Here is a 26,083-nt window from a genome sequence, read left to right on the forward strand (position 1 = left end):
CCACCCCCCTGGTAGGTCGGGGCACTGAGCCCCCCGCCCACCCCCCCGCGGCGCCCCCCCGGGGCCTGCCCCGCCCCCGCCCGGCAGGATGATGTGCGAGGTGATGCCCACCATCACGGAGGACAGCCGCCGGGGCTCGGCCTACGGGCCCGAGGACGCCAACTTCGAGCAGCTGATGGTCAACATGCTGACGGAGCGGGAGCGGCTGCTGGAGACGCTGCGGGACACGCAGGACAGCCTGGGCACGGCCCAGCTCCGGCTCCGCGAGCTGGCCCACGAGAAGGAGTCGCTGCAGAGACAGCTGAGCATCGCCCTGCCCCAGGTCAGCGCCCGGCGGGGGGCTGCGGGTCGGGAGTGAGGGGCACCGGCAGGGCTGCGGGTCGGGAGTGAGGGGCACCGGCAGGGCTGGGCTGGCAGGGGGCTGCGGGGCAGGAGTGAGGGGCACCGGCAGGGCTGGGTTGGCAGGGGGCTGCGGGGCAGGAGTGAGGGGCACTGGCAGAGGTTGACTGGTGCAGCGTAGACAGGGCCCCCCCGCCCACCAGCTGGCTAAGCTCCCGTGGCGGCAGAATCATGTCTGCACTAGGGCAGAGCTTGGGCGGTAACGCCGTCCGGGCCAGCGACTCCACAGCTCCGACCCCCCTCACCACTGTCGGGGCCGGGACGTAGGCGGCAGGGTCTAGTGGTTAGCGACCTGGAAGCCTGAAGCGGCCGTTGGACCTGAGGACGTTTGATCCCTGTGGGGTCACGCCCGTACCCCTCCCCTCGGGGTGGTTTTGGGGGACGCTGTGAGCTCTGGTCTGGCCCCTTCCTGTTGGATCAGCGGCTGGCGTTTGCCTTCTTGGTTCTGGACACCAGCCCCCCCGGGACGACGTGCCCATCCCATCTGGGGTTGGGGAAAGGGGTAGATCTGTCACCGGATTCTCTAGGGAGCCGGTGCCCCGGTCGGAGGGAACGTCCGTCCCTGCGGGGACGAGGACCTGGCGGGCGACGCGGGTCTTGCCTGCTTTTTTATCACCCAGGTTTGGTTTTTCGAGCCGGCCCCTGTGTGCCTGGATGGGTGGGACCCAGTGCCACACTGCTGGGCTGGCGGAGGATGCGGGTAACACTGGTGGGGGGGCAGCCAGGGAGGACTGGCTGGCGGTGGAGCTGCTCCCGCACTCGGTTCATGGCCCGTGGAGGAGAGGCTGTGACGAATCAGCAGATTCCTGTAATGGGTGCGTGACACCTTGGCGTGCCTCAGTTTCCCTCCATGCGTTGCGTTGGCCCCCCCCCCCCCACAAGCGGGGTGCAGAAGGGTTAACACAGGGCCGGAGGGGTGTCTCAAACCCAAAGCAACAGGGGCCAGCGAGACAGAGACATGCCCCAAGGACCAGCAGGGCGCCCAGCAGCCGGGACCTGGGAACAGAGCGGGAGAACCGGGCCTCGGGGACTGGATGTGGGGCGCCCGTTTCGGAGGCGCGGGGACGGAGAGGGACCCGGAGGCCGTCCCAGCTTGGCCTGACCCATCAGTGCTGCTGTGGATTCCCCCGGGAGCATCGCGCAGGGTCTGTCTGGGCTGCCGGGAGCTGCGGAAAGAGACGGGGGGGGGCGCTGGTGCCAACGGGCCTGTCCCGGTGGGACTGTGTGGGTCCGTGGGGCTAAGGGTCACTCCCAGAGACGGGCGTAGACCAGGTTAAAGAGAAGAAACCCCCTCGGACGGCGGCTCTGGGAAAATTCTGGGGTTTATCTCACTCCGGGACGGCGGAGATGACACAGCTGACCCGTGGGAAGAACGCGGCCCGCCGAAGGGGTCGCTGGCTTGCAGCTCCGGCCTGGGGCGGGTTCTCCGAACCTTCGGGGTCGGTGAGACCCTGGGCCGGAGCCGGGCCCCGTCGAGGGCTGTTTTGGTGGCGAGTTGGCTTTGATGGCTTGAAAGCAGGCGTGTTCTTCGAACTCGGCGTAAAGGCCACAGCGAGTTTCTTTTGTCTCTCTCGGACTGTCCCGACGCTCCGGGGGGGTCAGAAGAAACGGGACTGGACTCGCGCTAGGCCGCAGCAGGCTGGGCCGAGCCATCCCGTAACGTATCCCCGGGGCAACGTTGGGGAGCGGCCGGGGCGGCCGCTCTGCCAAACGGCATCAGGACCTACTGAAACCGGCCACCGCGGGTCCTCAGCGCCGTTCTCCGTCCGTCACCTGCTCTGATCCGCACGCGATCCCTCCGCAGGCCTGGCCTGGTGAATATCGGGGCCGTATTTGCTGCGGGTCCCTGCCGGGGCCGTTTCCTCTGATTCTCCTGGCTTGGCCCTGACACGGCAGCTGGTTCTGTCTCCGCCGGCAGGACGCCGAGGATCCGCGGGAACGCGGCGAGCGTATCGCCCCGACGGGCGACGTTTTCCCGGGGACGGACGTCTCCCGAGGGGTGGGGGACCCCCTGAGCCCGGCCTAACGTCCCGCGCCGGGTGGGAGATCCGGCTTTAGATCTGACCTGTCCACTTGCAAACTCCTTGGCCGCATCAGCCGAGCCTCCGACGGTCCCTTGGGTGCCCGGGTCTGTCTTGCCGGCCTGGTGAGGGTCTGCAGTAGCTGGTCCCATGTGCCCCCATCCCGGCACCCTCCAGGTGACTCCTGATCCCAGGGGTGCGGTCGCTTACCCGGGTCCATGGCACCTTCCATCTCAATCCGCTTCCGTAGCAAACGAGGTGACGGTTCGTTAGAGGAAGCCGGCGAGTTGTCTCCGGGAGCCAGAGGAGGATGGGCGTGTCGGGGCAGAGCCGGGTTCGAGACCTCCGGATCCCACCCGCCTCGGTCCCTGAACTGTTCTCTGCAGTTATGGGGCTGATTGGATTCCTGGGCCCGGGGGGGGGAGGCGGGTTTGGGGGGGATTCCCAGTGGGGGCAGGGCAGGGGGAGGGTCCCTGTGGGCCCAGGATAAAGTGCAGCTGGAATTTTGCCAAGTGGTTTTTAACTCTGCGGGGGGGGGGTGTCTGTCCCCCCCTTTCCCCCCCCCCCCAGGAGTTTGCCGCGCTGACCAAGGAGCTGAACGCCTGCCGGGAGCAGCTGCTGGAGCGGGAGGAGGAGATTTCGGAGCTGAAAGCCGAGCGCAACAACACGCGGGTGAGGGGTCCCCCTCACCGGGGTCCATCTCCATGTGTCTTTCTGGAGCCGGGGGGGTCAGGGTCCGTGTCAGTCCATCTGTGGCTGATTCCGGGGGATGGGGGCGAGTGTCTGTCCGTCCATGCTGCGGCCGGGGGGGAGGCGTTTTGGGGGGTCCATCTGTCTGTGCTGCGGGGGGGGGGGGGAGGGGTTTTGGGGCGGTCCGACTGACCGAGCGCCCGACAGGGGGGAGGTGATTTCGGGGGTCCGTCAGTCTGTGCTGCGGCCGGGGTGAGGCGTGGTGGGGGGTGCGTCTGTCCGTGCTGCGGCCGGAGGGAAGGCGTTTTGGGGGGTCCGTCTGTCCGTGTTGCGGCCGGAGGGAAGGCGTTTTGGGGGGTCCGTCTGTCCGTGCTGCGGCCGGGGGGGAGGCGTGTTGGGGGGTACCGATGTACGTGCAGCGGCCGGTGGGAAGGCGTGGTGGGGTCCGTCTGTCCGTGCTGCGGCCGGGGGGAGGCGTTTTGGGGGGTCCGTCTGTGCTGCGGCCGGAGGGAAGGCGTTGTGGGGGGTCCGTCTGTCCGTGCTGCGGCTGGAGGGAAGGCGTTTTGGGGGGTCCGTCTGTCCGTGCTGCGGAAGGGGGGGGGAGGCGTTTTGGGGTTCCGTCTGTCCATGCTGCGGCCGGGGGGAGGCGTTTTGGGGGGTCCGTCTGTCCGTGCTGCGGCCGGGGGGGAGGCGTGTGGGGGGGTCCGTCTGTCCGTGCTGCGGCCGGCGGGGAGGCGTGGGGGGGGTGTCCGTCTGTCCGTGCTGCGGCCGGCGGGGAGGCGTTTTGGGGGGTCCGTCTGTCCGTGCTGCGGCCGGGGGGGAGGCGTTTTGGGGGGTCCGTCTGTCCATGCTGCGGCCGGGGGGGAGGCGTTTTGGGGGGTCCGTCTGTCCATGCTGCGGCCGGGGGGGAGGCGTGTGGGGGGGTCCGTCTGCCTGTGCTGCGGCCGGGGGGAGGTGTCTGTCCGTCCCTCACCCCCCGCCCCCCCCGCAGCTGCTGCTGGAGCACCTGGAGTGCCTGGTGTCGCGGCACGAGCGGTCGCTCCGCATGACGGTGGTGAAGCGCCAGGCCCAGTCCCCGGCCGGCGTCTCCAGCGAGGTCGAGGTGCTGAAGGCTCTGAAGTCCCTGTTCGAGCACCACAAGGCGCTGGACGAAAAGGTGGGGGAGCGGGGGCGGAGCCTGGCTGGGGAGGCTCTGGGGTGTGGGGGGGCCTGGTTGGAGGGGTGGGGCTCTGGGTGTGTGGGGGGGAGTTGGGCTCTGTGGGGGGTTGGGCTCTGGGGTGTGGGGGGTACAGGATGGGGCTCTGGGTGTGGGGGGGGTGGGGCTCTCCGGGGGGCTGGGCTCAGGGGTGAGGGAGGTACAGGATGGGGCTCTGGTTGTGTGGGGGGAGTTGGGCTCTGTGGGGGGTTGGGCTCTGGGGTGTGGGGGGTACACGATGGGGCTCTGGGTGTGGGGGGGGGGTTGGGCTCTGGGTGTGTGGGGGGAGTTGGTCTCTGTGGGGGGTTGGGCTCTGGGGTGTGGGGGGTACGGGATGGGGCTCTGGGTGTGTGGGGGGGTTGGGCTCTGGGGTGTGGGGGGAGTTGGGCTCTGGGGGGGGTTGGGCTCTGGGGTGTGGGGGGTACAGGATGGGGCTCTGGGTGTGTGGGGGGGACCTGGTTGGGGGTAAGGAGTTGACCTCGGTGGGGGGGGCTGGTTGGGGGGGGGCTCTGGGTGTGTGTAGGGAGTTGGGGGGGGCTGGTCTGATCACAGCCCTCCCCCCCCCCCCGTTGCAGGTCCGGGAGCGGCTGCGGGTGGCCCTGGAACGGGTCGCAGTGCTGGAGGAGGAGCTGGAAATGTCCAACCAAGAGGTACAGGCGCTGGGGGGGGGGGCACCCCCTGCCCAAAGCTGAATGAATCGTGGGGGGGGGGCCACTCCCAGCCCAGGGCACTGCTGCGGGGAAGCTCACAGGAGTCCCTCAGGTGGGGGGAGGGGCGTGGCACTGCCGCCGGGGAAGCTCACCGCTCTGACATCTCCCCCTCCCCCCAGTCCCTGTCCTTGCGGGAGCAGCTCGCCCGGCGCCGGTCCGGCCTCCAGGACGTGCCGAAGGAGGGCGACACGCCGACCTGTGTGAGAGCGGCGGGGGGGGCGATCAGGCTGAGAAGGGGAGGGGGGGCTGGGCTGGGGCACACTGGGGAGTATTGGGGGGGTCTGGGGCTGGATGGGGGAGCTCTCGGGGGACTGGAGCTCAGTGGGGGGCCTTGGGGGGCTGGAGATATTGGGTGGGGGCGACTCTGGGGGGCTGGGGATACTCGAGGGCTCTGGGCTGGGGCACTCTGGGGGGGTTCGGGCTCAGTGGGAGCTGCGGGGGCTACCGGGGATATTGGGGGGGCTCTGGGGCTGGGTGGGGGCACTCTGGGGGGCTGGTTCTCAGTGGGAGCTGTGGGGGTGCTGGGGATATTGGGGGGCTCTGGGGCTGGGTGGGGGCACTCTGGGGGGGTTCAGGCTCAGTGGGAGCTGCGGGGGTTACCGGGGATATTGCGGGGCTCTGGGGCTGGGTGGGGGCACTCTGGGGGGGCTGGGGCTCAGTGGGAGCTGCGGGGGTGCAGGGGATAATGGGGGGATCAGTAGCTGGGCTGGGGCACTCGGGGGGGGCCGGTTCTCAGTGGGAGCTGTGGGGGTGCCGGGGATATTGGGGGGCTCTGGGGCTGGGCTGGGGCACTCTGGGAGGGCTGGGGCTCAGTGGGAGCTGCGGGGGTGCCGGGGATATTGCGGGGCTCTGGGGCTGGGCTGGGGCACTCTGGGGGGGCCGGTTCTCAGTGGGAGCTGTGGGGGTGCCGGGGATATTGGGGGGTTCTGGGGCTGGGGCACTCTGGGGGGGTTCGGGCTCAGTGGGAGCTGCGGGGGCTACCGGGGATATTGGGGGGGCTCTGGGGTACTTTGGGGAGCCCCACGTCCCTGACGTCTCCCCCCTGCCCCAGGCGGCGGCGGCGAACGGGGCGGGGCCCCCCGAGGCGCGGGCAGGGCGGGCGCCGGAGCCGGAGGAGCTGCTCGAGCGCCAGCGGGAGGAGCTGGCTCAGCTGCGGGAGCGGCTCCGGCTCCTGTGCCGGCAGCTGGCGGAGCTGGAGGAGGAGCTGGCGGGCGCCCGGCGCGACCTGGCCAAGGCGCAGGAGGGCAGCGCCAAGCTGCAGCGCGACCTCAAGGAGGTGAGGGGCCCCCCACCGGGTCTGCCCCCCCCGGACCCTTCCTGGGCCTGAGCGCCCCCCCCCGAACCTCCCCCCAGGCCTGAGGGGGCCCCCTTGTGCCCTTCCCGGGCTCGAGAGCCCCCCCTGAACCCCCCAGGCCCAAGAGCCCCCCAGGTTCCTCCCCCCCATGGCAGGGAGCCCCCCCGGGCCTGTGCCCCCCTCCCACAAGGCCGGGTCCCCTCTAGCCACTGGACCCCCCAGAGCCACCCTGGGGCATTGGGGCCGGCCCTGGCTCGGGTGGGAGGCGGTGGCTGGTCCCAGCAGGGGAGGGGGGGGCGTATGTCAGACCCCCCCCACCGGCCTGCCCCCCCGCCCCCAGGCGCTGGCGCAGCGGGAGGACATGGAGGAGCGAATCACCACGCTGGAGAAACGGTACCTGAGCGCCCAGCGCGAGGCCACGTCCCTGCACGACGCCAACGACAAGCTGGAGAGCGAGCTGGCCTGCAAGGAGTCGCTGTACCGCCAGGTCAGAGCCCCCCCCGGACCCCTCCATGGGTCAGAGCCCCCCCTGGGATCCCCCCGTGCCCCGCAAGGGGTCGCTGTACCGCCAGGTCAGAGCCCCCCCGGGACCCCCCCACGGGTCAGAGCCCCCCCTGGGATCCCCCCACGTGCCCTGCAAGGGGTCGCTGTACCGCCAGGTCAGAGCCCCCCCGGGACCCCCCCACGGGTCAGAGCCCTCCCTGGGTTCCCCCCCCGTGCCCTGCAAGGGGTCGCTGTACCGCCAGGTCAGAGCCCCCCCGGGACCCCCCCGTGCCCCGCAAGGGGTCACTGTACCGCCGGGTCAGAGCCCCCCTCGGACCCCCCCATGCCCTGCAAGGGGGCCCTGTACCGCCAGGTCAGAGCCCCCCGGGACCCCCCCGTGCCCCGCAAGGGGTCGCTGTACCGCTGGGTCAGAGCCCCCCCGGGGCCCCCCCGGGACCTCCCCCGTGCCCCGCAAGGGGTCGCTGTACCGCTGGGTCAGAGCCCCCCCCGGGACCCCTCCATGCCCTGCAAGGAGTCGCTGTACGCCAGGTCAGAGCCCCCCCTGGACCCCCCCACGGGTCAGAGCCCCCCCTGGGATCCCCCCACGTGCCCTGCAAGGGGTCGCTGTACCGCCAGGTCAGAGCCCCCCCTGGGATCCCCCCACGTGCCCTGCAAGGGGTCGCTGTACCGCCAGGTCAGAGCCCCCCCGGGACCCCCCCGTGCCCCGCAAGGGGTCACTGTACCGCCGGGTCAGAGCCCCCCCCAGACCTCCCCATGCCCTGCAAGGGGTCACTGTACCGCCAGGTCAGAGCCCCCCCCGGACCCCCGCATGCCCTGCAAGGGGTCTCTGTACCGCCAGGTCAGAGCCCCCCTGGGACCCCCCCGTGCCCCGCAAGGGGTCGCTGTACCGCTGGGTCAGAGCCCCCCCCGGGACCCCCCCGTGCCCCGCAAGGAGTCGCTGTACCGCCGGGTCAGAGCCCCCCCCGGATCCCCCCGTGCCCTGCAAGGAGTCGCTGTACCGCCGGGTCAGAGCCCCCCCCCCCTCCCGGGACCCCCCCCGTGCCCTGCAAGGAGTCGCTGTACCGCCGGGTCAGAGCCCCCCCCGGGACCCACCCATGCCCTGCAAGGAGTCGCTGTACCGCCGGGTCAGAGCCCCCCCCCCGTGCCCCGCAAGGGGTCGCTGTACCGCGAGTTCAGAGCCCCCCCCGGGCCCCCCCATGCCCTGCAAGGGATCGCTGTACCGCCAGGTCAGAGCCCCCCCCGGGCCCCCCCATGCCCTGCAAGGGATCGCTGTACCGCCAGGTCAGAGCCCCCCCCGGACCCTCCCGTGCCCTGCAAGGGGTCGCTGTACCGCCGGGTCAGAGCCCCCCCGGGCCCCCCCCCCCACGGGCCCCGCAAGGGGTCGCTGTACCGCCAGGTCAGACCCCCCCCCGGGACCCCCCCCCCACGTGCCCCGCAAGGGGTCGCTGTACCGCCGGGTCAGAGCCCCCCCAGGACCCCCCCCGTGCCCCGCAAGGGGTCGTTGTACCGCCAGGACAGAGCCCCCCCCCGTGCCCCGCAAGGGGTCGCTGTACCGCCAGGTCAGAGCCCCCCCCGGGACCCCTCCATGCCCCGCAAGGGGTCGCTGTACCGCCGGGTCAGAGCCCCCCCCGGGACCCCTCCACGTGCCCCGCAAGGAGTCGCTGTACCGCCGGGTCAGAGCCCCCCCCGGGACCCCCCCCGGGCCCCGCAAGGAGTTGCTGTACCCCCCCCCACAGCCCCCCCAGAGCGAGGAGAAGGGGGTGGGGGGGCTGTGGGGGGTCTCTGACTCTCGGTGCCCCCCCAGAGCGAGGAGAAGGGGGTGGGGGGGCTGTGGGGGGTCTCTGACTCTCGGTGCCCCCCCAGAGCGAGGAGAAGGGGGTGGGGTGGCTGTGGGGGGTCTCTGACTCTCGGTGCCCCCCCAGAGTGAGGAGAAGGGGGTGGGGGGGCTGTGGGGGGGTCTCTGACTCTCGGTGCCCCCCCAGAGCGAGGAGAAGGGGGTGGGGGGGCTGTGGGGGGGTCTCTGACTCTCGGTGCCCCCCCAGAGCGAGGAGAAGGGGCGCCAGCTGCAGGAGTGGCTGGAGGACGCCAAGGCCAAGCTCCAGCAAACGCTGCAAAGGGCCGAGACGCTGCCCGAGATCGAAGCCCAGCTGGCCCAGCGCGTGGCCGCCCTCAGCAAGGTGGGGGGCAGTGGCGGGGGGGGGGGCACGCAGCCCTGGGGGGTCGTGGCAGGGATGGGGGTGCCAGGAGGGTGGGGGGCTGTGGCAGGGGAGGGGGCGTGTGGCCCTGGGGGGTCGTGGCAGGGTTGGGGGGGTCAGAAGGGTGGGGGGCTGTGGCGGGGGAGGGGGGTGAGCCCACCCCTGGTTGGGGTAGGGTGGGGGCCCAGGCGACAGCTCCTCCCCCCCCCCGGCCGGGGGGGCTGCGTGGCTGACACCCGTCCTGTCCCCCCCACCCAGGCTGAGGAGCGCCACGGGAATTTCGAGGAGCGACTGCGCCAGCTGGAGGCGCAGCTGGAAGAGAAGAACCAGGAGCTGCAGCGGGTGAGGAGGGGGCCGGGGGGGGTGTCGCAGGACTCCTGGGTTCTCGACCCGGCTCTGCTGCCCCCCTTCCCATCCCTGGGGGTTTGGAGGGGACGGGGTGCGGGGGAGGAGTTCCCCTCCCTGAGTGACTTGGGTGGGGGCGTGGGGGGGTAAGAAGGGGGGACCTCTGGGGATTGGTCCCCAAGTGGGGGAGACGTACCTGGGGGTGCTCTGTGTCCGCGGGGGGGGAGGGGTTGTCTGACAATGGGGCAGGTGCTGGGGGGGGGGGAATGTCCCCAGCTCTGGGCGGGGCTTTGGAATATGGGGTGGGGCCGGGGCACGGGGGGGGTGGGGATGCAGAGGGGTGTATTGGGGGCTCTGGGGGATGGGGGGGCCGCAAGGCAGTTTGAGGGGGGCTCTGGGCGATGGGAGAGGGACCCCCATGACCCCCCCGCACCCCCCAGGCGCGGCAGCGGGAGAAGATGAACGACGAACACAACAAGCGGCTCTCGGAGACGGTCGACAAGCTGCTGTCGGAGTCCAACGAGCGGCTGCAGCTGCACCTCAAGGAGCGAATGGGGGCTCTGGAGGAGAAGGTGGGGCTGCGGGTCGGGAGTGAGGGGCACCGGCAGGGCCGGGGGGGGGGGGATCTGGGGACTATGGGTCAGGAGTGAGGGGCACCGGCAGGGCCGGGGGGGGAGATCTGGGGGCTGCGGGTCGGGAGTGAGGGGCACCGGCAGGGCCGGGGGGGTGGGGATCTGGGGGCTGCGGGTCGGGAGTGAGGGGCACTGGCAGGGCGGGGGGGGGGATCTGGGGGCTGCGGGTCGGGAGTGAGGGGCACCGCAGGGCCGGGGGGGAGATCTGGGGGCTGCGGGTCGGGAGTGAGGGGCACTGGCAGGGCGGGGGGGGGGATCTGGGGACTATGGGTCAGGAGTGAGGGACACTGGCAGGGCGGGGGGGATCTGGGGGCTGCGGGTCGGGAGTGAGGGGCACCGGCAGGGCCGGGGGGGGGATCTGGGGGCTGCGTTGGGGTCTGTGGTCTCACCCCATCTGCCCCCCAGAACACGCTGAGCGAGGAAATCGCCGACATGAAGAAGCTGCAGGATGAGCTGCTCTTGAACAAGGTACGGGGGGGGCGGGGGACGGAGCTCGGGGTGGGGGCTGGGCAGATTTTTCTGTACTGGTGGGGGGCAGGGGGATGCTTGCCATGTAGGCAGAGTGGGGATCCCAGGCTGTGGGGCTCGGGGTGGCGGGGGCTCTGCTGCACTGACACTCCCCCACACACATCCCCCCAGGATCAGCTGCTGGCGGAGATGGAACGGATGCAGATGGAAATCGACCAGCTGCGGGGCCGACCCGTCTCCTCCTACTCCAGGTAACGGGTTGATACCGTGCTCCCTCCCACCCCCCCGGGTCCTGGCCCCTGGCAAACCCGGGGCGGGGGGGTTACTGACAGGGATAAAGTGGAGGAGGGGGGTGGGAGGGAAGGGAGGGGTTCTGGGGGGGTGTCCCCAGGGGGTTGGTTTCCTGGGTGGAGGAGGGCAGAGTGGATGATTTAGAAAAGAAACCAAATCCAGGCTTATCCTTGTAAAAACCAGCGCCGGTTGGAACCATTGAAACGAACGAAAGGGAAGTTTGTGGCCGACTTTGGCCGGACGCCAGAGCGGAGTTCGGAGAGGGGTTAAAGCCGCCTGGGGGAGAAAATTCCCCTCGGTTCAGTTTATTTGACTAGGTCCCTCCAGTGCCCAGCTCAGCCTAAGTTAGGAAACCGATGCGGGGTTGGAAAAGCAGGAGAGCTGGTTTTCCTCTTCCGGTCGCTGCCTGAAAACCCGGCGAGGGAATGAGATCCGCTCGCTCCAGACGCGGGACCTTCAATTCCCGGGTCGTGGCTTACTAATTAATAAGGGTTTGATTCAGCTGGTTTCACAAGCAAAACGGGTCTTGGCAAACTTCATTATGAATGTGTCCGGTACGGTTTTATTTTGCTAATTAAAAAAAAAAATGAAAATGTTGGTTTGGTGCATTTTAAATTGAAATTTACTTTCAAATCTAGCTTGACACAAAGCGCAAGTTTAAAAAAAAAATCTAGTCAGGAAGGAACGCGTCGTTCACCATTCTCTAAGGTCGGATGAGACGGAAAAATGACGACTCTGAATAAATCTGTGTAATTGCTTAAAGAACCTGCCTAGCTGCAGCTCAGGCCGTTTTCTTTAAAGATTTTCCAGGAATTGATTTGTGTTTGCTACAAAAATTAAAAATACGGGTGCGGTTTTCTGAGTAAATATCAGGGATATTATGGGGGAGCGAAGGCAGCCCAAAGACAGACTCCTGGGGGAATTCTGCACCAAAAAATTAAAAATTCTGCGCACAATAGTTTAAAATTCTGCAAAGTTTATTTCCCAAAATAACGCAATATAATCACACCCGTTTCAGTTATTTGTGGTCGTTTATTTCAACATCCCTGTCAGCAAGTACGTCTGTATTACAAAAAAGATTCAGAAAATGTTTTTTGACAAATAGATTCCTTACTAGGCGTATTAATACACAACTCCGAGCAATAATTCATTGAAGTTACAATACAGACCCGTGTTTCCCGCACCCCCGAGAAGCAGTGCGAGGGCCGGGGGGAGTCGGGTAACGGAGGAGCTGAGGGAGAGGGAAGTAAATGGCCTGGGTGTGAACAGTATGGAGCAGGCTATTTTGGGGGGCGGGGAGGGGTTGTTCGGGAGCTTCCCCGAGCAGACCCTGGCTGGCCCCAAGCCTCTCCCATTCAGTCAGACACATGTGTCCCTCCACCTCCACTCAGACATCCACTGCCCCCATCCCCATGTGGCCCTGCACCCCCTCCCCTGTCCCTATGTAGCCCTGCGTCTCCCTCCTCCCTGTGGCCCTGCGCCTCCAGTCCCGTTCAGCCCCTGCCCCAGTCTGTCCTCTCCCACTAGCCCTTATGAGCCCCCGTCTGACCCTCCAGCAGCCCCACGTTGTCTGTCTCCCCATAGCCCCTGTCTCCTGACCTGGCCCGACAGGCACTGCGAAGAAGGCTCTGCCGGCTCTTTCTCTTCCCTAGCTGGCCGGGAGCTGCTGCTTTGTTCCATCGCCACAGCACCCTCTGGTGGCCAAAAGGCAGAACCGCAACAACTTTTCAGCCAAAGCTTTTTTTTTTTTTTTTTTTTTTTGGCGCAAAAAAATTAAAACTCTGCGCAATTCATTCAGTCTACGCACGTGCAATGGCACAGAATCCCTCTAGGAGTAAAGAGAAAAGCGAAAGCCACGAAAAGCAGTTTTATGCTGTACGGTAGCGGTATATGGGCATTGACCCATCCGTCTCTTCCGCTCCAGCGCCGTACGCTAACGGAGAGTCTCGCGGTTACCGACTTCACTGTTCACGTGACGGCAGCTACCGAATGGAACGGGGCTTTTCCTAACAGAATCAATATTGTCGCACGTGCTCGAGCAGTCGAAAATTCAGGGGGAAATCCGTTAAAATCTCCCTTGAATAATAGATTGGGGAAAACCCTGTGATTTTTTCCTTAACCCCTAAGAGACGGGGCCTCGGCTGTCGCTGGGCTTAGCAGGGTGTGGTTTGTAGCTTGTCTGTAAACACCGAATTCACGGTGACCCGAGAGGGAAACTCACCGTGCGGCGACGGAAGGGGAGGGCGGGCGGCCAGCGTGTTGCTTGGGCTGGAGGATCTTCCCCCGGCTGGCGTCCGAACCGGTTTTCATTCTCCGCCGTTAATTGTCTGACTTATCCGCCCATCTTTTCCCGTCGCCGTGAAAACGGGAATTGATCCAAATTGGAAAAAAAAAAACCCTGATGTTACCCCTCGCAGAAAACTCCCCCCCATCTGCTCCCCAGCCCCCACTGTGCCCCCTGCCCCACCCCCAGCTGGGCGGCTCACGCAGCAGGTGGGGAAACTGAGGCAGGCACCAGTGTCCCGAACGCCGTACTGTTCCCACAGGTCCCTGCCGGGCAGCGCCCTGGAGCTGCGCTACTCCCAGGCCCCCGCCCTGCCCGCGGACCCCTACGCCGGCACCCCCCGCCGGCACAAGAAGGGGCGCTGGGCCGTAAAGGATGAAGCCACTAAGGTGATGGGGCGGGGTGGGGTGGGGGACGGGCTGGGAGGGGCAGGTTTCTGGCTGCTACTAACTGTGTCCTTTATCTCCCCTGGCCCGGATTTGCCCCCACCCCCGGTGAGTACTCAGCCATCTCTTGCTATCGGGATGGGGGGCAGGGCTGGAGGGGTGCTGGGGGGCAGGCTGAGATCACCCCCCACCCCTGGTGGCCCCCAGGAATTGGGGGGGCCCTGTGCTGCAGGGGGGCGGGTCAGTGGTGGGGTGGGGCCTGTGCTGGGGGGGGCGGCTGGGGGGGCAGTTTTGGGGTCTGCCCCACATCTCACCCTCCCCTCCCCCTCCCCGCAGGCCCCCCCAGGAGTGGGAGCGGGCGCAGCAGGCAGGGGGGCTGGCCCAGTCCTTCGAGGGGGGACTGGACGGGTCGGACGAGGAGGAGCGCGACCCCCTCTTCGGCTCGGCCGACCTGCTCTCGCCCAGCGGGCAGACGGACGTGCAGACGCTGGCCATCATGCTGCAGGAGCAGCTCGAGGCCATCAACAAGGAGATCAAGTGAGGACCCCCCCCTTGGGACCCCCTGAACCCCCATCGCCCTAGGGGACCCCCTGAACCCGCAGCCCCTGGGATTCACCACCTCAGGGACCCCCTCTTAACCCCCCGGGACCCTCACATCACCCTGGAGATCCCCTCTGAACCCCCCCAGGAACCACCTAACGCCCCAGGGTCCTCCTCTGCACCCCCTGGGGGACCCCTCAGCAGCTTCTCCATCCCCCATAACCACCCCACAGCCGAGGGATCCCCTGGGCCCCCCCCCGTGGCTGCGCCCCCCCCCTCACGGCTGTCCCCCCCCCAGGCTGATCCAGGAGGAGAAGGAGTGCACGGAGCTGCGCGCCGAGGAGATCGAGAGCCGGGTCAGCGGCTCGGCGCTGGACGGGTCCCTGGGCCGGTACCGGGCTGGCGCCTCCATCCCCCCGTCGGTCACCAGCTCCACCCTGGCCAGCCCCTCACCCCCCAGCAGCGGGCACTCCACCCCCCGCCTGGCGCCCCACAGCCCCGCCCGCGAGGGAGACAGGATGGTGAGTATCGGTCCCCCCCGGCCTGGCACTGCCAGTTCCCCGCCCCCCAGTGGGGTGTCCTGCCCCCCCCAGGCACCGCCATCTCCCGCCCCCCATGGGGTGTTGTCCCCCCCCAGGCGCCACCAGCTCCCCCCCCAGCAGGGTGTCCTGCCCCCTAGGCGCCGCCAGCTCCCGCCCCCCCCCCCATGGGGTGTTGTCCCCCCCCAGGCACTGCCAGCTCCCCCTTCCCAGCGGGGTGTCCTGCTCCCCCGGCGCCGCCAGCTCCCGCCCCCCCCCATGGGGTGTTGCCCGCCCCCTCCCAGAGTGGGGTGTGTCCCCCCCCAGCGCTGGGAACTTCCCTACCGCAGGGTCCCCCCACTCCCACCCGGCGAGCTGCTCCCTCCCCAGCAGCGTTCCCACCGCGGACGGGACCCCTGTGCTGCGTGCTTCCCTAAGGCAGTGCCCTGTGCTTCCCCCCTGCCCCCCCAGAACCACGTGCCAAAGGAGGAGGGGCGTGGGGCGGAGGAGAAGGCCCTGGTGCCCTGTGAGACGCCACCCCCCACGACCCCCCGCACTGCCCGGCTGGAGCGGGTGAGCCAGGCCCTGGCGCTGCAGGCCGGAGCCCTGGAGGACGGCCGGGACCTGCGGGCAGGGTGAGCCGGGGGGTGGGGGGGAGACACGGTTGGGGGGCAGCAGGCGGGCGGGTGGGGAGTGGCCCAGTGGGGGAAGGGGGTGGGGGGCAGTGGGCTTGGGGAGGATGGGGATGTGGGGGGAGCTGGGATGGGGAAATTGAGGGGCAGTGACCCGGGGGGAGGGGGGGTTATGGGGCAGCAGGCCGGGGGGGGGGTTAACGGGCAGCAGGCCCGGGGAGTCGGGAGGGGGGGTCCTGCGATGGGGGAGTCGGGGAGCAGCGACCTGGGGGGACGGACGACGGGTTTGGGGGGGAATCAGGGGGGTTCTGTCGTTTGCCCAGGGCGGGGCTGCAGGGTTGGGGTGGGTGAATATTGGGAGGGGGCAGCGTTAGCCTGTATCATCCCCCCCCCCCCCAGGCTGGGCTCCGAGGGCACCAACAGCAGCCAGGACTCGCTGCACAAATCCACCAAGAAGAAAAGCATCAAGTCGTCCATCGGGCGCCTCTTCGGGAAGAAGGAGAAGGGGCGGCTGGGCCCCCCAGGCCGGGACTCGCCCTCCCTGCGTAGGTGCCCCCCCCATGGGCCCCAGGATCCCCTCCCACACCCTGCTGAGACCCACTCGCCCCTCCCAGAGCCGGGGAGAGAACCCAGGAGTCCTGGCTCCCAGCCCCCCCCCGCTCTAACCACTAGCCCCCACTCCCCTCCCAGAGCTGTGGAGAGAACCCAGGCATCCGGTCTCCCTGGCTGGGTGCTGCGGGGAGGGGGGCTGGCCGGCAATGGGAGTGTGGGGGGAGACTCTCACCTGTTCTCCTTCCCCCCCCCCCCCCCCGCAGCCGGGACCCCGTCGGACGAGACGTCCCCCGCGGACCCCCTGGGTCTCTCCAAGCTGGCTGGGCCGGTGGACAAGGACCGACGGAATAAGAAGAAGTGAGTGGGGGGAGGGGCAGGGGCTAATGGGCGGGGGATGGTGGGTGGGGTGGGGGGTCCCCTCAATCTCACCCCCCCACTCCCGCCCCCTAGGCACGAGCTGCTGGAGGAGGCCTGTCGCCAGGGCCTGCCCTTCGCCGCCTGGGACGGACCCACCGTCGTGTCCTGGCTGGAGGTGACGGCATTGCGAGGGGGCTGGGGGACCCAGGCATCCTGGGGGTGGGGGAGGGGATGGGGGTTGGAACCCAGGCATCTGGGAAAGAAGTGGGGGGGGGGTGCGCGAGGTTGGAACCCAGGCGTCCGGGGGGGAGTGGATGGGGGGGCTGCAAGGTTGGAACCCAGGCGTCCGGGAAAGAAGTGGGAGCAGGGGGCTGCAAGGTTGGAACCCAGGCGTCCGGGGGAATAGTGGGGGCAGGGGGCTGCGAGGTTGGAACCCAGGTGTCCCGGAAAGAAGTGGGGGCAGGGGGCTGCGAGGTTGGAACCCAGGCGTCCGGGGGAATCGTGGGGGCAGGGGGCTGCGAGGTTGGAACCCACGCGACCGGGGAATAGTGGGGGCAGGGGGCTGCGAGGTTGGAACCCAGGCGTCCGGGGGAATAGTGGGGGCAGGGGGCTGCGAGGTTGGAACCCAGGCGTCCGGGGGAATAGTGGGGGCAGGGGGCTGCGAGGTTGGAACCCCCATGACCGGGGGACTAGTGGGGGCAGGGGGGGCTGCGAGGTTGGAACCCAGGCGTCCGGGGGGAAGTGCAGGGGGGGCTGCGAGGTTGGAACCCAGGCGTCCGGGGGAGAAGTGGAGGGGGGGCTGCGAGGTTGGAACCCAGGCATCTGGGGGGCTGAATGGGGGGGCTCCAGGCACCCCCCAGGCGCCCTAACCCCCCTGCCCCGGCAGCTGTGGGTGGGGATGCCGGCCTGGTACGTGGCCGCCTGCCGGGCCAATGTCAAGAGCGGGGCCATCATGGCCAACCTGTCGGACACGGAGATCCAGCGGGAGATCGGCATCAGCAACCCGCTGCACCGGCTCAAGCTGCGCCTGGCCATCCAGGAGATGGTGTCGCTCACCAGCCCCTCGGCGCCCGCCAGCACCCGTACGGTACGGCCCCCCCCTCGGTCCCCCCAACCAGCACCCATATGGTACGGCCCCGCCCCGTCCCCCCCCCAGCACCCGCATGGTACGGCCCCGTCCCCCCCCGCCAGCACCCGTACGGTACGGCCCCCCCAGTTCCCCCCCCCAGCACCCGCATGGTACGGCCCCGCCCCGTCCCCCTCCGCCAGCACCCGCATGGTACGGCCCCGCCCCGTACCCCCCCAGCACCCGTGCGGTACGGCCCCCCCCTCGGTCCCCCCCACCAGCACCCGTATGGTACGGCCCCGCCCCGTCCCCCCCCGCCAGCACCCGCATGGTACGGCCCCGCCCCATCCCCCCCCGCCAGCACCCGCATGGTACGGCCCCGCCCCGTCCCCCCCCGCCAGCACCCGTATGGTACGGCCCCGCCCCGTCCCCCCCCGCCAGCACCCGCATGGTACGGCCCCGCCCCGTCCCCCCCCGCCAGCACCCGCATGGTACGGCCCCGCCCCGTCCCCCCCCGCCAGCACCCGTATGGTACGGCCCCCCCAGTCCCCCCCCCTAGCCCCCGTTCGGTACGGCCCCCCCCCGTCCCCCCCCAGCACCCGTATGGTACGGCCCCGCCCCGTCCCCCCCCGCCAGCACCCGTACGGTACGGCCCCGCCCCGTCCCCCCCCGCCAGCACCCGTACGGTACGGCCCCGCCCCGTCCCCCCCCCCCCGCCACCACCCGTATGGTACGGCCCCGCTCCGTCCCCCCCCCCCCAGCACCCGTACGGTACGGCCCCCCCCGCAGTCCCCCCCCAGCACCCGTACGGTACGGCCCCCCCAGCCCCCCCCCCGCCAGCACCCGTAAGGTACGGCCCCCCCCCAGTCCCCCCCCAGCACCCGTACGGTACGGTCCCGCTCCGTCCCCCCCCCGCCAGCACCCGCATGGTATTGCCCCCCTGGAATCCATCCCCGGTCCCCCCACCAGCACCCATCCCCGGTCCCCCCACCAGCACCCGCATGGTACGACCCCTCCGGCCCCCCCGCCAGCACCCGTACAGTACGGCCCTGCTCCGTCCCCCCCCCCGCCAGCACCCGTATGGTATGGCCCCCCCCCAGTCCCCCCCCCGCCAGCACCCTTATGGTACGTCCCCCCCCAGCACCCGTACGGTACGGCCCCCCCGCAGTTCCCACCCCGCCCCTTCACAGAACGGCCCCCCCAGTCCCCCCCCGCCAGCACCCGTAAGGTACGGCCCCGCTCCGTCCCCCCCCCCCAGCACCCGTACGGTACGGCCCCGCTCCGTCCGTCCCCCGCCAGCACCCGCATGGTATTGCCCCCCTGGAATCCATCCCCGGTCCCCCCGCCAGCACCCGTACGGTACGACCCCTCCGGTCCCCCCCCCAGCACCCGTACAGTACGGCCCCGCCCCGTCCCCCCCGCCAGCACCCGTACGGTACGGCCCCCCCAGTCCCCCCCGCCAGCACCCGTACGGTACGGCCCCCCCCAGCCCCCCCCCGCCAGCACCCGTCGGGTACGGCCCCCCCCAGCCCCCCCCCCCACCCGTACGGTACGGCCCCCCCCCGCACCCCCCCCAGCACCCGCATGGTACGGCCCCGCTCCATCCCCCCCCGCCAGCACCCGCATGGTATTGCCCCCCTGGAATCCATCCCCGGTCCCCCCACCAGCACCCGCATGGTATGACCCCTCCGGTCCCCCCGCCAGCACCCGTACGGTACGGCCCCCCCAGGCCCCCCCCCCCCGCACCCGCACGGTACGTCCCCCCCCCAGGCCCCTCCGCCAGCACCCGTACTGTACGGCCCCCCCAGTCCCCCCCCCGCCAGCACCCGTACGGTACGGCCCCCCCCAGTCCCCCCCCGCCAGCACCCGCACGGTATTGCCCCCCTGGAATCCATCCCCGGTCCCCCCACCAGCACCCGCATGGTACAACCTCTCCGGTCCCCCCGCCAGCACCCGTATGGTACACCCCCCTGGTGCTCCCCACCAGCATCCGCATGGTATGGCCCCCCTGGTCCCCCCCCCCGGTCCCCCTGCCAGCATCTGCATGGTACAGCCCCCCTGGTCCCCCCGCCAGCTCCCAAACGGTACAGCCCCCCTGGAGTCCCCCTGCCAGCACCTGCATGGTACGGCCCCCCCAGGGTCCGTCCCTGGCTCCCTGCTTCCACCCACCAACACCCGCATGGTACAGCCCGAGGTCCCCCTCAGGTCCCCCCCCGGCGCCCTCTGCCGCACAGTACGTCCCCAGCCCCCCTTGGGTCCCCCCTGGCTCCCCAGTCCCCCTTAAGTCCCCACAGTGCCTGCCCCACTTGACTCCTACCTGGTACGGCCCCCCACCTTGCCCCCCAGCCCTGGTGCCCCCCAGCTCCTGCTCGGTGCCCCTGCCCCACTCCCCCCCCCCCGGCGCCTGAGAGGCTGGGACAGGCCCCCTCCCAAAGCGATATAATGGTGAAATCTCTGTCTCTCTCCCCCCGCCCCCGTGTCCTGCACCCTCGTGCCCCCCGCAGTCCACGAGCAACGTGTGGATGACGCACGAGGAGGTGGAGTCGCTCACCGCCACAACCAAGCTGGTGAGTGAGAGTCGTGCACGGGGACGGGGGGGGGGGACACGGAGGCGGGGGAGGGGCGTTGCACTAACCACTCTCTCCACCTTCCTTCCCGCTGCGCCCGCCCAGGAGAGCAAGGAGATCAGCTGGGAGCAGGTAGGGGGGCGGGGCCGCTAGGCAGGAGTATGGACTGTGAGGGCGTGGCCTAGGCAGGGGGTGGGCGTGGCCTAGGCAGCGGTGGGCGTGGCCGTAGGTTTACCATGCTGCCCTGCGTTTCCTGTCGCCCCTTGTTATGGATCGGGCCCGTTCTGGTGCCAACGTTTCCTTGGCAGGGGGTGGGGGTGGGGGGAGAAGTGCAATTGCTCACCCCGTCGCCCTGACCTCCCGTTCTTTTATATACGTCTCGCACGGCTCCTCGCTCTCGTGCGACGATGCTACACACACACACACACCCCCCCCGCGCGCACGGGGTGGGCAGACAGCTGCAGTATTTTCGACCTGGTTGGGGGCAGGGCAGGAGGAGGGCGGGGCGCGCGCGCACACACACACACACACACACACACACACACACACACACACACACACACACACGTGTCCCTGTTTCGGGGATGGACTGTCCCACTCTCCCTGTGTTGGGGGGGGAGGTGGGATGGACTGTCCCTTTTGGGGGGGGAGAGGAAGGGATGGACTGTTCTACTGTCCTGGTGGCGGGGGGAGGAGGGACTGTCCCATTGGCCCTGTTTGGGGGGGTGAGGAGGGATGGACTCTTCTACTGTCCCTGTTTAGCGGGGAGGAAGGAGGAATGGATTGTCCCACTGCGGGAGGAGGGGGAGGAGGGATGGACTATCCCTCTGTCCCTGTTGGGGTGGGGGGGAGGAGGGATGGGCTGTCCCACTGGCCCTGTTTCACGGGGGTGGTTTTTTGTGGCAGTACATCGGTCCTCCCTGCAATCTGTGTTGGTAGCTGTGACTGTTGCAGTGCATTGTGGGTATTGGATTATTCCCTCTGCGGTGGTGGTGGTGGGGGGGGCACAGGGGTCAGAGGGTGTATGGCAGGGGTCGTGGGGCAGGGGCGGCTGTAGGTCGCTGGGCAGCAGGGTCAGAAGTGAGGGATGTTCGGAGATTGGAGGGGAAAGGTGGGGGTTGTCCCAGGGTTACAGCGTAGGGGTGAGAGGTTAGAGGTCATAGGGCAGGTTGCAGTCTGAGTAAGGGGTTGCAGGTTATAGGATGGGGAGGTCACGGGGTGGGCAAAAGGTCAGGGGTTGCAGGGCAGGTGAGAGGTCAAAATGGGGTCAGGAGTCAAAGGGCACTGATGTCACGGGGTGGGTGAGAGGTGGGGTAGGGAGATCACACTGAGGGGACAGGGATCAGAGGACAGCAGGGTGCTGGGGCAGGGAGGTCACGGGGTCAGGGGTTAAAGGGCAGTGAGGTCAGGGGGAGTTTGGGTGTCTCAGGGTGAGCGAGGGACGGGGCAGGGACATCACAGTGTGGGGTCAGGAATCAACGGGCAGTGGGGTCATGTGGCAGGTAAGAGGTCATGGTGTGGGGAGGTCACAATGTGGGTCAGGAGTGAAAGGGCAGGGAGGTCATGGGGCAGGTGAGGGTCAAAGGCCAGGGAGGCAGGGAGGTCACAAGGTCAGGGGTTAACGGGCAGTGGGGTCAGGAGGTGGTAGGGTCATGAGGCAGGGAGGTCACAGTGTGGGTCAGTAGTCAGGGCAGCGGAGTCACGAGGGCAGAGCGGGATGGACAAAGGTCACGGGTCGGGTCAAAGGGCAGCGGGGTCACGGGTCGGGTCAAAGGGCAGCGGGGTCACAGGCCGGGTCAAAGGGCAGCGGGGTCACAGGCTGGGTCAAAGGGCAGCAGGGTGAGCGAGGGGTCAGGCGCTGACGTCCCGTCGTGTCCCACCCCCGGCAGATCCTGGCCTACGGCGACATGAACCACGAGTGGGTGGGGAACGACTGGCTGCCCAGCCTGGGCCTGCCCCAGTATCGCAGCTACTTCATGGAGTCGCTGGTGGACGCCCGCATGCTCGACCACCTCAACAAGAAGGAGCTGCGGGGCCAGCTCAAGATGGTCGACAGCTTCCACCGGTGAGAGATGGGGGCTCCCCGGACTCCCCCCCCCCCGCTGCTCCCCTTCCCCCCGCTTCCATGAGTGAGTGATGGGGGCCCCCTGAATCCCCCCACTGCTCCCCCACCCCCTGCTTCCACCGGTGAGAGATGGGGCCCTGTGGCCCCCCCCGCTGCTCCCCTTCCCCCCGCTTCCATGAGTGAGTGATGAGGGCCCCCTGAATCCCCCCACTGCTCCCCCACCCCCTGCTTCCACCGGTGAGAGATGGGGGCTCCCCGGACTCCCCCCCCCGCTGCGCCCCGTCCCCCCGCTTCCATGAGTGAGTGATGGGGGCCCTCTGAATCCCCCCACTGCTCCCCCACCCCCTGCTTCCACCGGTGAGAGATGGGGCCCTGTGGCCCCCCCCCGCTGTTCCCCTTCTCCCCGCTTCCACTGGTGAGAGACGCCCCCCCCCGGGCTGCTCCCCTTCCCCCCGCTTCCACCAGGGACAGACAGGCCTCCCCACCCCTCCCCCACTGCCCCCTCGCTGCCCCTCCCCCACCGCTCCCCTTCCCCCCGCTTCCACCAGTGAGAGAAGGGGCCCCCTGGGCCCTCCCCCCCTGCTGCTCCCCTCCCCCCCGAACCCAGCTCTCAGTAGCTGCATGGGGATTGCAGGGAAGGGGGGGATCCCCACCTCCAAACTCCCCTTTTCTGTCTCTTCCCCCCCCCCCCCAGGGTGAGTCTCCACTACGGGATCATGTGCTTGAAACGCCTCAACTACGACCGCAAGGAGCTGGAGCAGCGGCGGGAGGAAAGTCAGAACCAGATCAAAGGTACCGAGCCCCCCACCCCCCCACCCCCCGGACAGCAGGGGGCTGCGGGTCGGGAGTGAGGGGCACTGGCAGAGCTGGGCTGGCAGGGGGCTGCGGGTCGGGAGTGAGGGGCACCAGCACGGCTGAGGGGAGCCCAGGCAGGGGTGAAAGTAACTTCCAGGACTTACTGCTACTGCTGGAGTCCTGAGGGGGCGTGGCCTCAACCGGAAGGGGCGTGGCCTCTCAAGATTTAAAGGCCCTGGGGCAGGGCTGCGGCTGGGAGCCCCAGGGCCTTTAAATCAACCCGGGGCTACCAGCTGCAGAGGTGGCTGGGAGCCCCTGGGGCTCAGGGGCAAATTAAAGGGCCCGGGGCCCCAACCACCATGGAGCTCCGGCCCCTTTAAATCCCCCCTGAGGAGCTGCGGGCGGGATTCAAAGGGCTCTGGGCTGCCGGCTGCGGCAGGGAGCCCAGAGCCCTTTAAATCCCCGCCACGGAAGCCGGTGCCGTCCGGCACGGCGTGCTGGCTCTTGCTGGTACGCTGGGCCGGACCGAACCATCTTTCACCTCTGAGCCCAGGGCTAGGGTGTGGGGAGGGCAGGGCAGGGCTGGGCTGGCAGGGGCTGCGGGTCGGGAGTGAGGGGCACCGGCGCGGGTGCGGGGAGGGCAGGGCAGGGCTGGGCTAGCAGGGGCTGCGGGTCGGGAGTGAGGGGCCCCGTGTGACCCTGCCTCCCCCCCCCCCAGACGTGATGGTCTGGTCCAACGAGCGGGTGATGTGCTGGGTGCAGCTGATCGGGCTGAAGGAATTCGCCAACAACCTGGCGGAGAGCGGGGTGCACGGGGCGCTGCTGGCCCTGGACGACGCCTTCGACTGCAGCGACCTGGCCCTGCTCCTGCAGATCCCCACGCAGAACACCCAGGTCAGCGGGGGGGGGGGGGGGGTGGAGACGGGGAGGGGGCAGGGGAGCAGAGAAGGGGCGGGCGGAGGTGGGGGGGAGGGGAAGGGGGCTGGGGAGCAGAGGGGGGGCAGGGGGAGGGGGTTGGGGAGCAGAGAGGGGGCGGGCGGAGGTGGGGGAGCGGGCTGGGGGAGGGGGAGGGGGCTGGGGAGCAGAGGGGGGGCGGGCGGAGGTGGGGAAGGGAAGGAGGGTGGGGGGAGTTGGGGGCAGGGCAGGAAGGGGGGCTGGGGGGTTCCCGTGTTCGAGGGGAGCCCAGGCTTTGATCTGGGGGCTCACAGGGGGTGCAAGGCCTGATAGGGATAGTGGGGGGAGGGGGCCCCGATCACACCTGACCTCCCCCCCCCCCCCGTTCTCTCTGGGCTCCAGGCGCGGCAAATCCTGGAGAAGGAATTTGGGAATCTCATCGCTATGGGAACGGACCGGAGGCTGGATGAGGTAAGAACTCCCCCCCCCCACCGACTGTGCCCCCCCCCAGAATATTCCTCCCAGGGTGTGCGTCCCCCCCGCCACCTGTCCATGTGCAGCCCCCCCCCCCCCGCCATCCCTGACCCCACAGAACTGGCCCTCCACACAATCCCCCCCACCGGGCTACGGGCCCCCCAGGAATCGTCTCCTCCCTCCACCCAGTCCACGTGTTTCAGGGGTGGAAGGGGGGTGCCCAGCCCCCCCCAGCTCTGTAACCTCTGACCCCCCAGGACAGCGCCAAGACCTTCAGCCGCTCCCCGTCGTGGCGGAAGATGTTCCGGGAGAAGGACCTGCGGGGGGTGAGCCCTGACTCGGCCGAGATGCTGCCCCCCACCTTCCGCGCCACCGCCATGGCGCCCCCCAGCGTGCAGCTCCGCAAGGTGCAGCCCGAAGGTACGGGTGCGGCACTGCCCTGGGGGCGCTCACAGCCTCTGGGGGCGGGGGAGGGCCACGGCGGGGGGCACTGCTGTGGGGAAGCTCGCAGCGCTGGGGGTGAGGGGGGAGCGTGTCCTGGCTGTTGGCACTGCTGTGGGGAAGCTCACAGCACTGGGGGGGGGATGGGGGAGCGTGTCCTGGCTGTTGGCACTGCTGTGGGGAAGCTCGCGGCGCTGGGGAGGATGGGGGAGTGTGTCCTGGCTGTTGGCACTGCTGTGGGGAAGCTCACAGCACTGGGGGGGGGATGGGGGAGCGTGTCCTGGCTGTTGGCACTGCTGTGGGGAAGCTTGCAACGCTGGCTTAGTTCCACCCTAGGATTTCCGGTGCCTGTGCCCTGATGGTCCCAGCTGTGGGATCCGGGGGGGGCGGGGGGTTGTGTGACCTCTGACCTCTCCTTGTACCCCTCCCCCAGGAAATTCCCTGGCCAGCCAGCGGGGGTGATGGCGTCTCGGTGCGAACCTACTCCTGCTAGCGCCGGGTGAGTGCGGCGTGGGGTGGGGGGGCCTTCTGGGAGTGTGAGCCGGGGGGGATCCAGTCTTATTCTCTGCTTTCCCCCCCCAGGTGCCAGGGACCCACGGACGGACACTGCTGCTGGAGGGGGGGGGTTCTTCCCTCCCCTCCCCACAATGAGGGGAGGGGCCTGCGTCTGGCCCCTCCCCCCAAAAAACACTCCCGCCCCCGCCTGCAGGGGGCGTTGCTGCTGCTGTGGGTGGGGGACACCCCCGGCCCTGTGGACACTGCAGAGGGACCGGGGGGCCGAGCCCCCCCCCCCGGGAAGGGGGAATCTGGGGCATGACCCCCCCCACCTGTCTGTTTGGAGTTTATTTGTTGTTCTGTCAAGGGTGGGGGCAAGAATGTGAATTGGGTTAAAGGCTTCCCCCAGCCTTGTAGCCCCCCCCTCCACACCTGGCTTAGAGCCCCCCAGCCTGAGCCCCCCATCTCCCCCCCCCGGATTTTTACCCCCCCAGTCTGGTATCTTCCCCCCCCACCCCCGGTGGCCTCCTGTATCCCCTCCTCCCCCCAGGCCCTCAAAGGGTTAACTCTGTCCTGGGAATCTGCTGCTAAAAGTGTGGGGGGGGGGCATTTGACACCCCCACCCCATCACCCTGTGGGCTGCTTCCTGCCCCCCCTGTGGGCTGCTCTGTGGGGGGGGGGGATCCGTGAAATCAAACCCTGGAGGGGGGGGCGCTGCGGGTGCTAGCCTGGGGGTCCGGTCCCGGGGGTCTCTGGCCTGGTGTGTTCCTGGGCCTGGGGGGGGCCTGGCCTTGGGGGGGGGCCCTGGCCCTGGGGGGGGGCCCTGGCCCGGGCTCTGTACCATAAGAGTTGTATTTTCTGTGCATATCTGTGGCGTGGCTGCTGGTGGAAATGACTTTTGCTGCCGTTTAACGAACCTTCGTTTAAGGCCCCTCCCCCCAGGTTAATTTAAGGTTATTTTGGGGGCCCTGTTTTTATTTGTGGGGGGGCAGGGGGGGTTTTGCATGAGGGGAAAAAACGGAGGAAAAACTTTACAAAAAAAAATGTAAAAAAAAAAATGCTGGGGGGGGGGCCCTGACAGCCGGTGCCCCCCCCCGCCCGCCCCCCCCCGGGGGCTGGAAAACGTTTAAAAAAAAAAGAAAAATGTTTATGAAAAAAAACGGCTTCATTTGTCCAGCGCCAGGCAAGGGGGCCCAAAACCCAGCGCCCCCCCCCCCGAGGTGCCATGTCCCAGTGCCGGGTGGGGGCCCCCAAAACCCAGCGCCCCCCCCAA

The 26,083-nt window shown here is 69.0% G+C and overlaps 1 protein-coding gene across 2 annotated transcripts; it reads left to right on the plus strand.

Moving 5' to 3' along the window:
* The first annotated feature begins 45 nt into the window (after positions 1 to 45).
* PPFIA3 (PTPRF interacting protein alpha 3) lies at positions 46 to 25,519 on the plus strand. Of its 2 annotated transcripts, XM_044988870.1 has the most exons (29): positions 46 to 322; positions 2,991 to 3,092; positions 4,102 to 4,266; positions 4,881 to 4,955; positions 5,135 to 5,215; positions 6,067 to 6,291; positions 6,650 to 6,796; positions 8,856 to 8,990; positions 9,267 to 9,350; positions 9,794 to 9,925; positions 10,391 to 10,453; positions 10,625 to 10,704; positions 13,291 to 13,417; positions 13,761 to 13,951; positions 14,253 to 14,475; positions 14,944 to 15,107; positions 15,504 to 15,649; positions 15,920 to 16,013; positions 16,107 to 16,188; positions 16,900 to 17,100; positions 19,584 to 19,646; positions 19,752 to 19,778; positions 21,536 to 21,711; positions 22,406 to 22,503; positions 23,225 to 23,400; positions 23,803 to 23,871; positions 24,132 to 24,294; positions 24,749 to 24,814; positions 24,898 to 25,519. In XM_044988870.1, exons 1-28 carry the CDS (start codon positions 89 to 91, stop codon positions 24,775 to 24,777), a joined length of 3,552 nt encoding a protein of 1,183 aa, XP_044844805.1. In that variant the 5' UTR covers positions 46 to 88; the 3' UTR covers positions 24,778 to 24,814; positions 24,898 to 25,519. The 2 variants fall into 2 exon arrangements, with proteins under 2 accessions (XP_044844805.1, XP_044844806.1); XM_044988871.1 differs by lacking the exon at positions 19,752 to 19,778 and having other exon boundaries at positions 24,898 to 25,518.
* Positions 25,520 to 26,083: the final 564 nt, after the last annotated feature.

Source organism: Mauremys mutica, chromosome 15 (assembly GCF_020497125.1).
Source record: "Mauremys mutica isolate MM-2020 ecotype Southern chromosome 15, ASM2049712v1, whole genome shotgun sequence".
NCBI lineage: Eukaryota > Metazoa > Chordata > Testudines > Geoemydidae > Mauremys > Mauremys mutica.